This window comes from Myxocyprinus asiaticus, chromosome 4 (genome assembly GCF_019703515.2).
Source record: "Myxocyprinus asiaticus isolate MX2 ecotype Aquarium Trade chromosome 4, UBuf_Myxa_2, whole genome shotgun sequence".
NCBI classification, from domain to species: Eukaryota; Metazoa; Chordata; class Actinopteri; order Cypriniformes; family Catostomidae; genus Myxocyprinus; species Myxocyprinus asiaticus.
The window spans coordinates 39,456,718-39,470,574 of NC_059347.1; the positions used below are offsets into that span (position 1 = coordinate 39,456,718).

The 13,857-nt window shown below is 38.2% G+C and overlaps 1 protein-coding gene across 2 annotated transcripts in view; it reads right to left on the reverse strand.

The window, feature by feature from the left end:
• Positions 1–13,510, reverse strand: part of LOC127440144 (ATP-binding cassette sub-family G member 4-like) — a 28,495-nt gene extending 14,985 nt beyond the window's left edge. For both annotated transcript variants that reach the window (XM_051696572.1, XM_051696571.1), the window contains exons 1-2: positions 12,957–13,510; positions 8,994–9,231 (exon numbers count right to left, since the gene is read on the reverse strand). In XM_051696572.1, the coding sequence (XP_051552532.1) occupies positions 8,994–9,222 (229 nt within the window). In that variant the 5' untranslated portion in view covers positions 9,223–9,231; positions 12,957–13,510. The remainder of the gene's footprint in view (positions 1–8,993; positions 9,232–12,956) is intronic.
• Between the last annotated feature and the right edge of the window lie 347 nt (positions 13,511–13,857).

Below are 13,857 nucleotides of genomic sequence, written 5' to 3' on the forward strand. Positions count from 1 at the left end.
AAATGCATCCCATTATTTCACACTTACATTCAGTATGGACAAAGGTTTCCCGTATGTTCAGTTTTAATATTTACCTAAATGTTTCCTCAAGCATATGGCTGAACCCCAAATTATGTATTAACAAGTCCCCCTTTTGCTCGAAAGAATGGATGGAGAGGGGTGTAGCTACACTTGGTGACCTTTACGAAAATGGAGCTTTGAGTTCATTTGAAAATATAACACAGCAATTTGGGATTTCTAGGTCTCAATTTTTCAGGTATTTACAGTTGCGCCATTTACTATTATATTATTTTTGGTGGTAGTACACAACACCCTAAAGCTGCAGACACTCTTTGTATGGTGCTCACAGCCTTTGTAACGGGGCATGAAGCTTCAGTGTATTATTCCTCGATGATACAGAGTCTTGGTGACGGGGTCTTAACAGCTCTTATGAGGTTATGGGAAAGATATCTGAACTTGGTATTGGAGGATAAGGAGTGGGAAAGAATTTTAAAAAAAATGTTAAAACTATGTCTAGGGGTGCAAGGGTATGCCTTATTCAGTTTAAGATTTTGCATCCTTTCTATTGGACTCCCTCTAGATTGTTTAGGGTTGGTTTAAAAGACACACCTACCTGCTGAAGATGTGAGTTGGAAGATGGAGACATAGCCCATGCTCTGTGGTTCTGCGCTAAGATTAAATAATTCTGGTTAAGAGTCCAGAATTTTATCTGTGAGGTTTTAGATACTCAGATTTCATTCTGCCCCAGACTATGTATATTGGGTGATGGGGCGGTTATTAAAGTAGGTGACAAATATACAAAAAGCTGGGTCCAAACTAGTGTAATGATTGGCAGTCAAATAATTCTTAGAGGATGGAAGTAAATTGGTGCTCCCTCATTTCAAGAATGGTTCACCAAATTGGGCAGGGTGGCGGCATTCGAAAAGATGTCATACAAACAGCTTGGCAGATTAGATGCATATGGTAAGAAATGGGACAAATGCATGACCCTTCTGGAAGGCTCTCGGTGAGGACCATGTGGAGAGAAACCCTTTTTTTCTCTTCATGTTTATATATTTACACTCAGGCTTGGACAACGGGAATGTTTGTTGGGGGTTGGGGTGGGGTTGGTGATTGTGAGGGGGAGAGGGAATTAATGGAGGTTAAGGGGGATAATGGTTTACTCTGTGCATGTACAATTTGCTTTGTTCTGTGTTATGTTTGAGAATCAACAAATAAAAATGTTAATCTGAACAATTAAAGTCAATAGAAATACCCATGATGCTGGGTGGGTTACTGGGACTTTTTTTTTAGGTTACAAACTGGTCATTGCAAGGGTATTATGCTATAAATGTGGTCTGAGGACATTTCTAGTGTCCCCATAATTCAAATCGCTTTAAAAACATAATAAACAATGTTTGAAAATGTAAAAATGCAGAAAGTTTTTATGTGTGTGTGTGTGTGTGTGTGTGTGTGTGTGTGTGTCTGTCTGTCTTTGTATTTTGGGTGAGAGTGTGTTAGTAGACTGAGTCATACAAGTGACTCTTATCTCTGTCTGAAGAGGGAGATATGAACTCGGGCTGCTACAGCTACTCTTGTTTGTTGATGTTATGTTTTGTCCTCTCCTTCCTCTGAATCTTCCTTTTGACTCTCTGTATTTCAGTCACAACCCTGAATCATTAGTGAAGTGCTCTAATTGCTATATCCCTCTCTTTCCCTGCTTTCAATCTCCTCTCCATCTCTGAGCTTGCTTCAAGGAACGAGAGATGAAAGATAAGTGAGAGAAAAGAGAAAGAGAAAAAGACAGGGACAACACCCTCATATCACCCTATAACTTTCTGAATGCCACTCTGCATACTAGTGATTCAGCATTAAGGTGTGTGTTGTGCATGTGTATAAAATGCTGATAACTCATCCACAAATGATATGCCCTGTATCCTTATGTAATTTATAATTCCTAAAGACAGATTGTGCTACATGCTGACGATGTGTAACCTGAGCATCACTCATCCTCTTCTCGATCTATGGTGCAATTTAAAACCAAACACCACTGCATGAGATATGGGTATGTATTCTGAATATGAGCTGAACTGGGATCAGTCTGAGAATGCACTTGAAAGCTTAAACACGTTTAATCAATAGATGCATCCATGCAGTCTGTGGTTATGTCCCGAAAAGGAAGTAGGCATCCATCAATCTACTAGCGATATGGTTGTGGGTTAGAGACAAGAAGATTTTCTTAAGGATTAGACCAACAGATTGAAGTGTTGTGAGGGTTTCATAAAGGAAATTAGCGATAAAAGTCAGTGACTAGAGAGTTTACCTAAGTGCAAGGCCACAATCAGATTTTTCCCCTTACATACATCATTTTAAATATCAAGAGTTTGATGATATAGTCATAATATGTTAATTATAAGTCAGTTAATAATAAAAAAAAATTCTAATGAAGAATTATAGCAGGGCAAGAACTCTCGTCGCTGTACAAACTGCAGGGTATGAAAGCAAAATTCAAATTATAACACTGATTGAACTGTACAGTGAGTATGTACAATTCTCACCTCTCTCAATGTTTTGATGAGAGGACTTGTAAACATGTATAACCTCTACAATTAACACCCTCAGGGAAAAGCACAGAATAACATATTTTGCAATAGATTGAGCTAGTAAACAGCTCGAAAATGGAATGTATATCAAATGTATGTATTGGCTTCACATTAAATGAAATATTTGGTGAAGAACAAGAATGTAATTGAATCAGTTAGCTGCAATTTACTGCAGAAACCAGCAAATGCAGAGACAGTCCCTCTGGAGTGAACAAATACCTTGTTTAAAATCATAAGATTGTTACCGGCCCTGCATGGGCATTAATTATAACTCTACCCTTACAACTGGGTATTTTTGTGCATATTTATTGATATTGTATAACATCTGTGTCAGGCATATACTGTATGTCAGATCCCATGGGTTCACACTTTCCAAGGCAACCATTCAGAATTCAGTACATGTTTATGACTCAACACATTCTAAAATGATGACAGAGAGGGAAGCAGAGAGAGCGGGGGAAAAGCAGAACTGGAGATAAGAAATTACAGGAATCAAGAAGATAAAACATGACAGGAGAACAGGAGTCTAGAGAGTGACAGAGTGTAGAGAGAGACCAGAGTTAATACAGAAAAAGCAAAAACAACCGAGACAGATCGATAAAGGTGTGAGGCTGGGAGAGAGAAAACAAGGAAGAGGCAGTATGACATTTAAGAGGAGGGTTAAATGGCAGGAAAGCCACACAAGAGCCTGTACTCAGTCATCAAAAACATAACAATTACTCTGTATGCTCTGCCTCTAGATTCTGATACATTATCATACAAGGATTGGTGTCAGAGCAGTACTTATAGGCAGTGGCAGACTGGGAAGAAAAATCGGCCCTGGATGAAAAAAAAGGCCCAAAGTTGGGGGGGGGGGGGGGGGTGGTAGGTGCATGTTCCTCCTTCGACATATCACGGTGCCATTTTGCGGCCCGTTCGGCCCCGTTTTGCGGTCGGCCCACTGGGAAAAGTCTCAGTTCTCCATATGGCAAATCCATCCCTGCTTATAGAGCTACAAAATGTCCTTCACAATTACATCTCCAACATGCCAACACGTTACACTGACTGCAAAAACACAGTCAGTATGATGAGGAAAACAAGGTAAAATGTACCTGGATGAGCATCTAAAACTTCCATGCAAGCAAATGCATTTGCTTATTCAATATTTAAAGGTGAAATGGGTAATATTTGTGCCATATAGCGGCAACAAACAAATTTGCATAAAATAATGATAGTTTTCGTCTGCCATTGGTCATTGCTCAAAGAAACAGATAGTCCCACCTCAAACTCATGCCACTGGCTGAGTCAATGTTGACTTGTCAGACAGGTCACACTTAACTTTTCACCATTTTGAACATAGAATTGTTAAAAAAAAGGAAAACCTTTTTTTTTTTTATTTGTTTTATAAAGCAAAAAAGACCTTTCCAAATGCAGTTGTTGGACAAATATGTCTCATTCCAAAGATGAGAAAGATGCTATTAACCATTTTTCAGCATGAGATGCTAAATCTAATAGACTGCTGATATGTTCATTGCACAGATGGAACAACAGAGGGAAAGTATATGGATGTATGAGGTAATATTGAAAGAATGGCATACTGATGTATGAGGCACCAAGTGGAACAGCATTATGAGTTATAAGAAGGATTGACTACTTTATAAACATACAGTATAAAGAACATGGAACAAGTCTCAGGAATGACCTGACATCATTGTCACAGGGATATGATTTTATATGATATAATGTATATGATGTTCAAGTGTAGCTCAACTGGTAGAGCATGGCACTAGCAATGCCAGGATCATGGGTTTGATTCCCAGGGAACACACAAACTGATAATATGTATACAAGTAATGCACTGTAAGTTGCTTTGGATAAACATGTCTATCAAATGCATTAATGTAAGTGTGAAAGGCCTTATGATACTATCCAATGTAGCAGGTCTGTCCTGTTTTTGTGTGCTTGGTTTTGTGCCGTGTCCCTTTAAGAAAGTCAGTTCATTCAGCGACCATCTTGGTAACTCCCTGAGCAGCTATATTCTATGTAGGTAATAGGCATACAAGTACAGCTCCTTTCTATTTGAATAAGGAAAGAATTAAATCTCAAAAAAAGAATAATAAATAAATAAATTCAGGATTAGATTTAAAATAACATTTCAAATCGGCAATAAAATCTAAAAACAATGATATCATAAATTTGGATTCTTTCACTCAAATAATGCTAAAAACTGTATTTTTCAGGCTGGTCCAGCTCTGCATGCATGTTCTACAGTAAACAAACTGGCAATGCCTCTGTCAAATAAGACTTTAGGTGTTTTAACTGGAAAAACTGGGCTATTTTACATAGAAAATAATAATTCGGCACGGAACATTCCGGTTTTGCGATGAGAACTGTTCGGCCAGATGGTAGAAAAGTGGCTGTTGACTGAGGCTGTCAGTACCTAACATTCTGTCTAAAATCTCCTTTTGTGTTCCATGAAATAAAGAAAGTAAGTCATACAGGTTTGGAACAACACAAGGGTGAGTAAATGATGACAGATACATTTTTTTGGTGAACTATCCCTTTAAAGGTGCACTCAGTAACTTTTTGGCTGCCTCTTACTCGACCCAGCAGTACTTGTGGTTTTGGACTCTATACTGACACCCATCATCCTGGATACTGGGAGTTTGTTTTCTTAGATGCTTCACACCAAAGATGTTTGTTTATCTTCTGGTTTGTTAATTTTAGTTACGTGTTTTTCTCAGTCTCTGCAAAAATCCCTATTATGGACATTCTTGGATTGAATCCAAACAAATTCTTGCGCTTTGTCATTGTGTGAGCTCTCTACCCTATCTAAACACCGCCTTGTGCTCGCACTTGGAGTTGATGTCGCATCGTTTATTCATGAAAATAGTAAGTACTTCATATTTGTTGTTTTATTGTTCGAACTGCTTGTTTTGTTTACATGTACTTTTATGTTTGAGCATTGTCTGAAAGCGCCTTATAAAGTAAACATGTTATTATTATTGTCATTATTAGTGGTAGTTGCTTGACACGTTGTCATGTGCTGTCAACCACACCCTGCAGCTTTTATTGGATGACTGATATGACTGGAGTCTTCATCTAATGAGAGTGTACATCATTTTCAACATTTTTCTAAAAAATGCTGTTCATGTATTTACTGTATGTGTAAAACTTTTTTAATTTGCGAAAACTTACTGAGTGCACCTTTAATTGTTACGATGTCCCCCATTTATTGTATTATGAGTCTGTCTCCTCCGCCTTATGTGTTCTCTGTTGTGGGTGTGTGTGGATCTCAGCATGCTGGAGGACGTGAAGCTAAAGCTGCTATTTTTCAGATACCACATCAGTATCAGAAGTATCGATACTTTAGTACCGACCTGCCCATCCCTAATCGTCATCATTCACCGGCATTACCATAGCACTGCACCAGCCTCTCTGCTGCTTACTGACTAAAATCCATGAAGGTGTGAAGACTGTGTGTGAGACACTGAGAAGATAAAGTGTAATGCTCAGTAATGAGATTGTTCTGTTCAGTGAAGCACATAAGACCAAAATTTCTCCAAACCATTTCGTTTTTGTGTATAACAGCATTTATGAACAGAACATTTCTCCTGTAATCAATTTACTCCTCAAATTGCATAGTTTTAGCTATGATCAATTTCTCCATAGTTCTCCATGTAGCTTCCTTAAGGGTGTGTCAGCAATGCACCTGTATGACATCACTGGATATGGTACTGCAGATAGCCTCTTATCTTATCTCTTGAGCAACAGAATTGAGAATTAAGATATTTACAGAATGCCAGAAAAGTCTAGCCAAGACAACTGTAGATATTCCCCTAAGCCTCATGCGCCCATCAAAAACTACCCTATGCTGCACAGCCACTAACAGCATGCACAATGATCCACTGAACCAGAGAAAAATCATGGGCAGCGTAGAGTGAGTGTGTCCTTATCGATGCAGTGTGTGTCAATGTGCATGTATGTGGGCTGAGCTCATCTTGGGGAGGTTTAGTTAGGATGGGCAGTAGACAGCAGAGCAGTGCAGTCTGGGGAAGTGAATTATTTACTATATCAAAGGTCTGCTGAGAACAGCAATCTACAGTCCAAGACACAGGGTGGAGTGAGTGTGTGTGTCCAGGTGACCGTGTGTAAACGTGACTGTGTGAGGGGCTACTAGGAGTAGCTGTGTCCATGTAAATTTGTGTGTGTGTGTGTAAATGTACGTACTTAGCTATAATTTATGGACAAAAATGTTTCCAAAAGTGAGCTAAATCTGACATAAACTTTCTTTAGGGACATTTGCTCAGTTGAAAAAGTGATTAATAAATAAAGCAAATAATACGTTTTTTTTTATTATTTATCGTAAAAATGCTAAATGTTTTTGTTTAGGGGTCGGGTTAGGGTTTGTCTATAATAGTTATAATTAGCTTTATATAAAAACAATAGAAGTCAATGTTATTTACACATTAAGATAGCTACTGTATAAGTAAACGCGCGTGTGTGTGTGTGTGGGGGGGGGGGGGGCAGGTTTAAGTGGTTTACAAGGACTTTTTTTTAGGTTACAAACTGGTAATTACAAGGGTATTATGCTATAAATGTAGTTTATGAGGTCATTTCTAGTGTCCCCATAATTCAAATCGCTTAAAAAATAAAAAAAATAAATGATGTTTTATTGAAAATGTAAAAATGCAGAAAGTTTTTTGTGAGGGTTAGGTTTAGGGGTAGGGTTAGGGAATAGAATCTATAGTTTGTACGGTATAAAAATCATTACGTCTATGGAGAGTCCTCATAATGATAGCTGCACCATCATGTGTGTGTGTGTGTGTGTGTGTGTGTGTGTGTGTGTGTTTGCACATCATCACATTATCATATCTGGAAAATAATTCAACACTGTCTTGATTTTAGACACAATAGAAATCTCAAATGGACCATCACACATATAATTTGTTCCAGTTAACACTTAAAATTGGCCTGATAACAGATTTCATTTGTAGCATGATTGGAGTTCCTGACTCTTGAATAATATATTCTTCTTATCTCTTATAACTATTCATTCTTCTTCAGTTGAGGATTTCAGTTGACATTTTTCATTTCTGCCTTGAAATTTAAGCTTTATCTTATGGGGGCCGAAGAGTGCACAGCACAACCAAATTAGCAAAGCAATTAAAAGCTGAAAGCACAACAAAATTAAGCAACAACACAATTCAATTAAAGGAGTAATTCACCTAAAAATAGAAATTATCTCATAATTTACTCTCCCGTATGCCATCCCAGATGTGTATGACTTTCCTTCATCTGCTGAACTCAAATTAAAATTTTTAGAAGAATATTTCAGGTCTGTAGGTCCTCCCAATGCAAGTGAATGGTGACCAGAACTCAGAAAGCCCAAAAACGGACATAAAGGCAGAATAAAAGTAATCCATATGACTCCAGTGGTTAAATCTATATCTTCTGAAGCAATATGATAGGTGTTGGTGAGAAACAGATCAATATTTAAGTCTTTGTTTACTATCAGTCTCCACCTTTGACAAGGTAGTTGATTTAGATGGCTGAATATGACAGTGAAAGTCACTTCAACATCAGCATGTGGAAGTGAAAGTGTAAATTTACAGTTAAAAAAGGACTTAAATATTGATCTGTTTCTCACCCACACTTATTGTATTGCTTCAAAAGATACGGATTCAACCACTGGAGTCTAGTGGATTACTTATATTCTGCCCTTTGGGCCTTCAGAGCTCTGGCTACCATTCACTTGCATTATGAGAATCAACAGAGCTGAAATATTCTTTTAAAAATCTTTGTGTTTTGCTGAAGAAAGAAAGTCATACATATCTGGGATGGCATGAGGGTGAGTAAGTGATGAGAGAATTAAAATTTTTGGGTGAACTATCCCTTTAATATGACACAACACAACAAAATTATAAAAAAAATAAATAGTTATACATACACAGTACTTATTTGTCCTTAAGTGCTCTGGTCAATCCCTGGTTAGTTTTCTACCAGAAATTTTAATTCAACATTTGCTCGAATCCATACCTGGCAATGATGCGAAAATGATTTCACAGTACCTGCAGCTATTCTTGCCTACCAACAGCTCTTACAAGGTGTCCTGCTCCTGCAAAAATGGGCTGTATGCAGGCTGTAGCCTCTGCTCGGACATCGAATCTCTTGTAGTAACTTGCAATGAAGAGAGCAGCTCTCTGCATCTTCCAAATAGGCTCATGATCTCTCATGCGTTGAGTCAGCTTAAAATGTTTTTGATTTTCTGTTAATTCTGATGTGCTGTGGCTTAATTTTGTTGAGTTGTAGCTTATTTCTGTTTTGTTTTCAGCTTTTATTTGCTATGCTGATTTGGTTGTGTTGTGCACTTCTCGACCACCATATCATCTTGCTGTAATCACCAAATATCATCATGAATTCAAGCCATACCTCTCCTCCTCCAGCAGGGGCCTTCACGGATGGTGTAGGAAAGCTCTGTAAACTCCAAGTCCACTGCTGAACGTTGAGGCAGGTGAGAAAATCGCTGTGCCTCTGTGATATGGTTCTCCACCTTCTTTAAGTGAGTCAGCAAGGCAGCATCTTGTGGGGTTCCTCCCGCACGCTTGGTCTCCTCCATTGGAATGGACACTGACCCTGGCTCTAAGGACTTTGCAGCCATACCAAGAGCCTGGATAATCAGGGAGGAAGCAATGACAAGAAAATCATAATAATGCGTAAATAATGACCATGAGTGAATGAACATTTATACAGACACAGAAACATAAGATGAAATACATTGGAGTGTTGAAAAATTAAATGGCATTAACAAATCTGCCCATGTGTTCAAGGCAATCAAATCTTTCTCACAGTCAAATAACTTCACACATACACACACAAACGCACACACTTATGCAAGTGCTTATGTATGTGTAATTACACACTGATATTGAAGTCTGTGGTGCATCTGTGAGGTTGAGCTCGGAGAAAAAGCGTAAAAGAAGAGGCGGTATCAAGACTGTTCCTTCTTTTGAAAGGAAACATTGAGGTTTTATCTATTTGAACTTAATTCAGTCATGGTGGTAATCCTTCTCCTTAATTAACATTATCTCATCCTAACTACATTTTGTTATGTGTTGAAATAATATGAAGTGTATTCACTTAGTCCAGTTGAATGGAATTAGGAAGCTAACCATATGACCATCTAAAATAGTGTTCATTTGAGCATAAAATTATCATCTCTGTGATAGAGGAAGCATCTGCTCAGATATAAGGGTTACACCACTTGCAGACAGTTTGAGCAATTAGAGAAAGGCTCAACCGTGAAGGCTATGCAATTAGCACTGATGCATTTGAAGCACTGATGGAAACCTTTTTTCCCTACTGCGGGGGCAGCCCTCAAAGAACACTTGGATTATATCTGACATGACCAGTGGCTCGAACATCTCTGTGTTGAGTATTTTCAGTATTTCTGTAGCTTTCAATAGTAGTGCAGAGCTTTTCACATCTCAGCTGAACACATCTGTGCTATCCTGTATTGAGTTTTAGAAAATTATATATATATATATATATATATATATATATATATATATATATATATATATATATATATATATATATATATATTTTTTTTTTTTTTTTTTTTTTTTTTATGAAAACACTTTTTCAGTTTTATTTTCAGGTGGAATAATTTAGATTCTGACATCTTCCTTCTGTATATGTAATGCTGAGGTTGTAATTCAAGAACTTGTGGGGCGTAAGGATTTGATTACAGCCTGACAACAATATAGTGCTGATTCACAAGAAATTACTGGATGACAAAGCCCTACACACACACACACACACACACAAATACACACACACACACAAAAACTGAACATTTTAACATGAACATATTTAAATAATTAAAATAAATGATGACTAACCAATTTCTTGCAAGTTCTTTAAGACAAAGTATAAAGTAAATATATATATGATGATCTTTTTAATGTTTGTTGTAATGTATCTTGTACCATAATTTAATTGCGATTAATCGTGATTAATCAGAGAAAACTGTGCGATTAATTAGTTGTCCCTAAGCCACACTTGTGTTTTCTTGGCTGTGCGCTTAGGGTCATTGTCCTGTTGGAAAGTGAACTTTCAGCCCAGTCTAAGGTCCTGAGCTCTCTGAACCAGGTTTTCATTAAGGATATCTCTGTATTTTGTTTCATTTAGCTTTCCTTCAACCCTGACCAGTCCCCCAGTCCCTGCCGTTGAAAAACACCTCCACAGCTTGATGCTACCACCACCATGCAGGTGATGGTCATCATCCAGACATGACGCTTGGAATTGAGGCCAAACAGTTCAATCTTCATTTCATCAGACCAGAGAATCTTGTTTCTCACAGTCTGAGAGTCCTTTAGGTGCTTTTTTGCAAATTCCAACTGGGCTTTCATGTGTCTTGCACTGAGGAGAAGCTTCTGTCTGGCCACTCTGCCATAAAGCCCAGATCGGTGGAGTGTTGCAGTGATGGTTGTCCTTATGCAAGTTACTCCCATCTCCACACACGATCTCTGGAGCTCAACCAGAGTGACCATTGGGTTTTTGGTCACCTGTCTTACCAAGGCCCTTCTCCCCCGATTGCTCAGTTTGGCCGGGCGGCCAGCTCTAGGATTAGTCCTAGTTGTTCCAAACTTCTTTCATTTAAGAATTATGGAGGCCACTGTGCTCTTGGGAAACTTCAATGCAACCGAAATTTGTTTGTAGCCTTCCCCAGATCTGTGCCTCAACACAATTCTGTCTCTGATCTCTGCAGGCAGTTCTTTTGACCTCATGGCTTGGCTTTTGCTCTGATATGCATTTTCAGCTGAGAGACCTTATATAGACAAGTGTGTGCCTTTCCAAATCATGTCCAATTAATGGAATTTGTCACAGATGGACTCCAATCAAAGTGTAGAAACATCTCAAAGATGATCCAGAGAAATGGGATGCACCTGAGCTAAATTACAAGTGTCATAGCAAAGGGTCTGAATACTTATGTCAGTGTGATATTTCAGATTTTTTTCTTTTTAATAAATTTGCAAAGTTATCAAAAATATGTTTTTTGCTTTGTCAATATAGGGTATGGCGTGTAGAATAATGTGAGATAAAAAAGAATAATAATTTAAAGCATTTTAGCATAAGGCTGCAACATAAAAAACTGAAAATAATGAAGGGGTTTCTGAATGTACTGTATATATAAACACAATATATACAGTATATAAATCATTTAAAACCATTTAAAATATAAAATAACAATGACAGATTATTGGGAGTAGTCTGCAACATATAAGACTGCAATCATATCAGCATTTAATAAAACCACTCATATTCAATGACACTGTCATTGCAAGCGTTGGACCAAGCAACAGAGGTAAAAACAGTACTGACTGAAATGAGAACGTGGAATCCATATGAATTATTGTATTTCACATAAATGAGACTGCACTTACTGTAGGCTGAAGAAACCTTTATACCAGTTCCGAGTACTGTGCCAGATACCCTGCCTTTCTAAAGAATTCAGGTTTTCAGTGCAGCCGGCTAGCAATTTCAACACCTGTATAATTTCAAATATTATTTAAATAGAATATATAATAATATATTATATTATAAAATAAAGAATAATGTATTATATAAAAGTGCTTCACTGTGGTATTCCATTAAGAAGTGGTCACCGTATTTTCCATTTTGATTCAAGGCACAAGATTGAGGAGAGTCTAACAAAGCAGTGCCTACAAAGGCAGTGATCTAAAACAGTGATCTAGAAGGCTGGTCTTTAAATCCATATGGGACACTAAACACTCAAAATGAGTGGAAATGAGATAAACAGGACCTCAGTGCTAACCTTTGACATTGCATGTCATTGATCAAAATAAGTTCTGTCTCTGCTAAGGCTGTAATGTTAGTGTGGTAGCCGTATAGAAGCTGGATGAAAAACACACCCTAACGATGAACAACAAATCCTCATGGGACAACAACTGTAAATTCACCCAATAGGCATGAGCGATCACAGCCATGCACACATAGCCCTGCATTATACTTCAGTGTCCACTTGTGTTTCATCTCCATGACTAATAATGATAATGATGCTCTACTCCTCAGCACAGATATGAGAGAGAATACATGATGAGCAATTATGTTGCTAAGGAAGGAACAGTCTGTTCATAAACAAAGAAATGTATGAGACTGAAATACCTTTCACATTCCTTATATGCCTGCTCAAATTTCTGTACACCTAATTAGCCACAGTTTAAAACAGCATACATTGCATGCCCGTCAATGACATCACACACGTGCAAAACACAGGATTGTGTTGGTGTTCATCTACAAGTGTTATTACACACACACACACACACACACGCACGCCCACATACACAAACACAATTAGATGATACATACTTTTATGACGTGTTGAGTTGATCAAACGAGACTACTCAAGGGACTGGCAGCGTCGATCCTTATAAAAATATCAAATTCATGCCTTTGAACAATTACATCATATGTAAACACAGGATCATGCAACAGGAGTGGGCCCTGCTTTACAGTCCATTTGAGAGAAAAGATGCTCAGGTCCGTTACACGCCTTATCCCGCTGACCGGAGTCGGTGAGGATGCTCTTCTCCTTCAGAAAACCGCTACACATCACAATCATATCGTTCATTGAAAATATATCGACAATTCCCATCCAAAACAAACATAAGAGTTAGGATTAATTAAAAAGATGCAGCATCCTTGCAAAGCACCCGAGTTTCATTTAGGACAGCTGATGGAAGGACAAACCATGACTCGATTGCGCATTTGCATCAGTCACCCGGAATGCGTATCCTGCTAGCGGAAGAGGGGTTGAGCTCGTCCTCGCGGTCCTCTGTATTGTGAACCGTAGTTGGTTATTACACGCAGTGGTGAAGAGCATCTCTGGCACGCCCGGTGGTCTGGGTTATTCTGGGCGTAACTGGCAGGTTGAAAGGGCTAGTCCGAAATGAACCCGTGTTACACACTTGAGCGAGGACATTTAAAGTTGCAGTGATGTATTTGGTTCAACGGTTACTAACAATATGCTGAAAATGAAATTTCCCAAATATAACAACCAATTCTGGAAATAGCAAAGATGTTTTATAACCTTGTGCTGTTAAAAGCGTTGTTTATTAAAGACGGATGTAATTGTCCTTCACTCTCATGCTGAAAACAACTGATTTTTTTGCTAATTTGTGATATGGCAGAGGGGTGTAATGGCAAGCCTCTTTAGACTGTTGTGGGGTAGTTTACATTACAAACCCCCAGTGCAGAAAGTGAGGGCAAA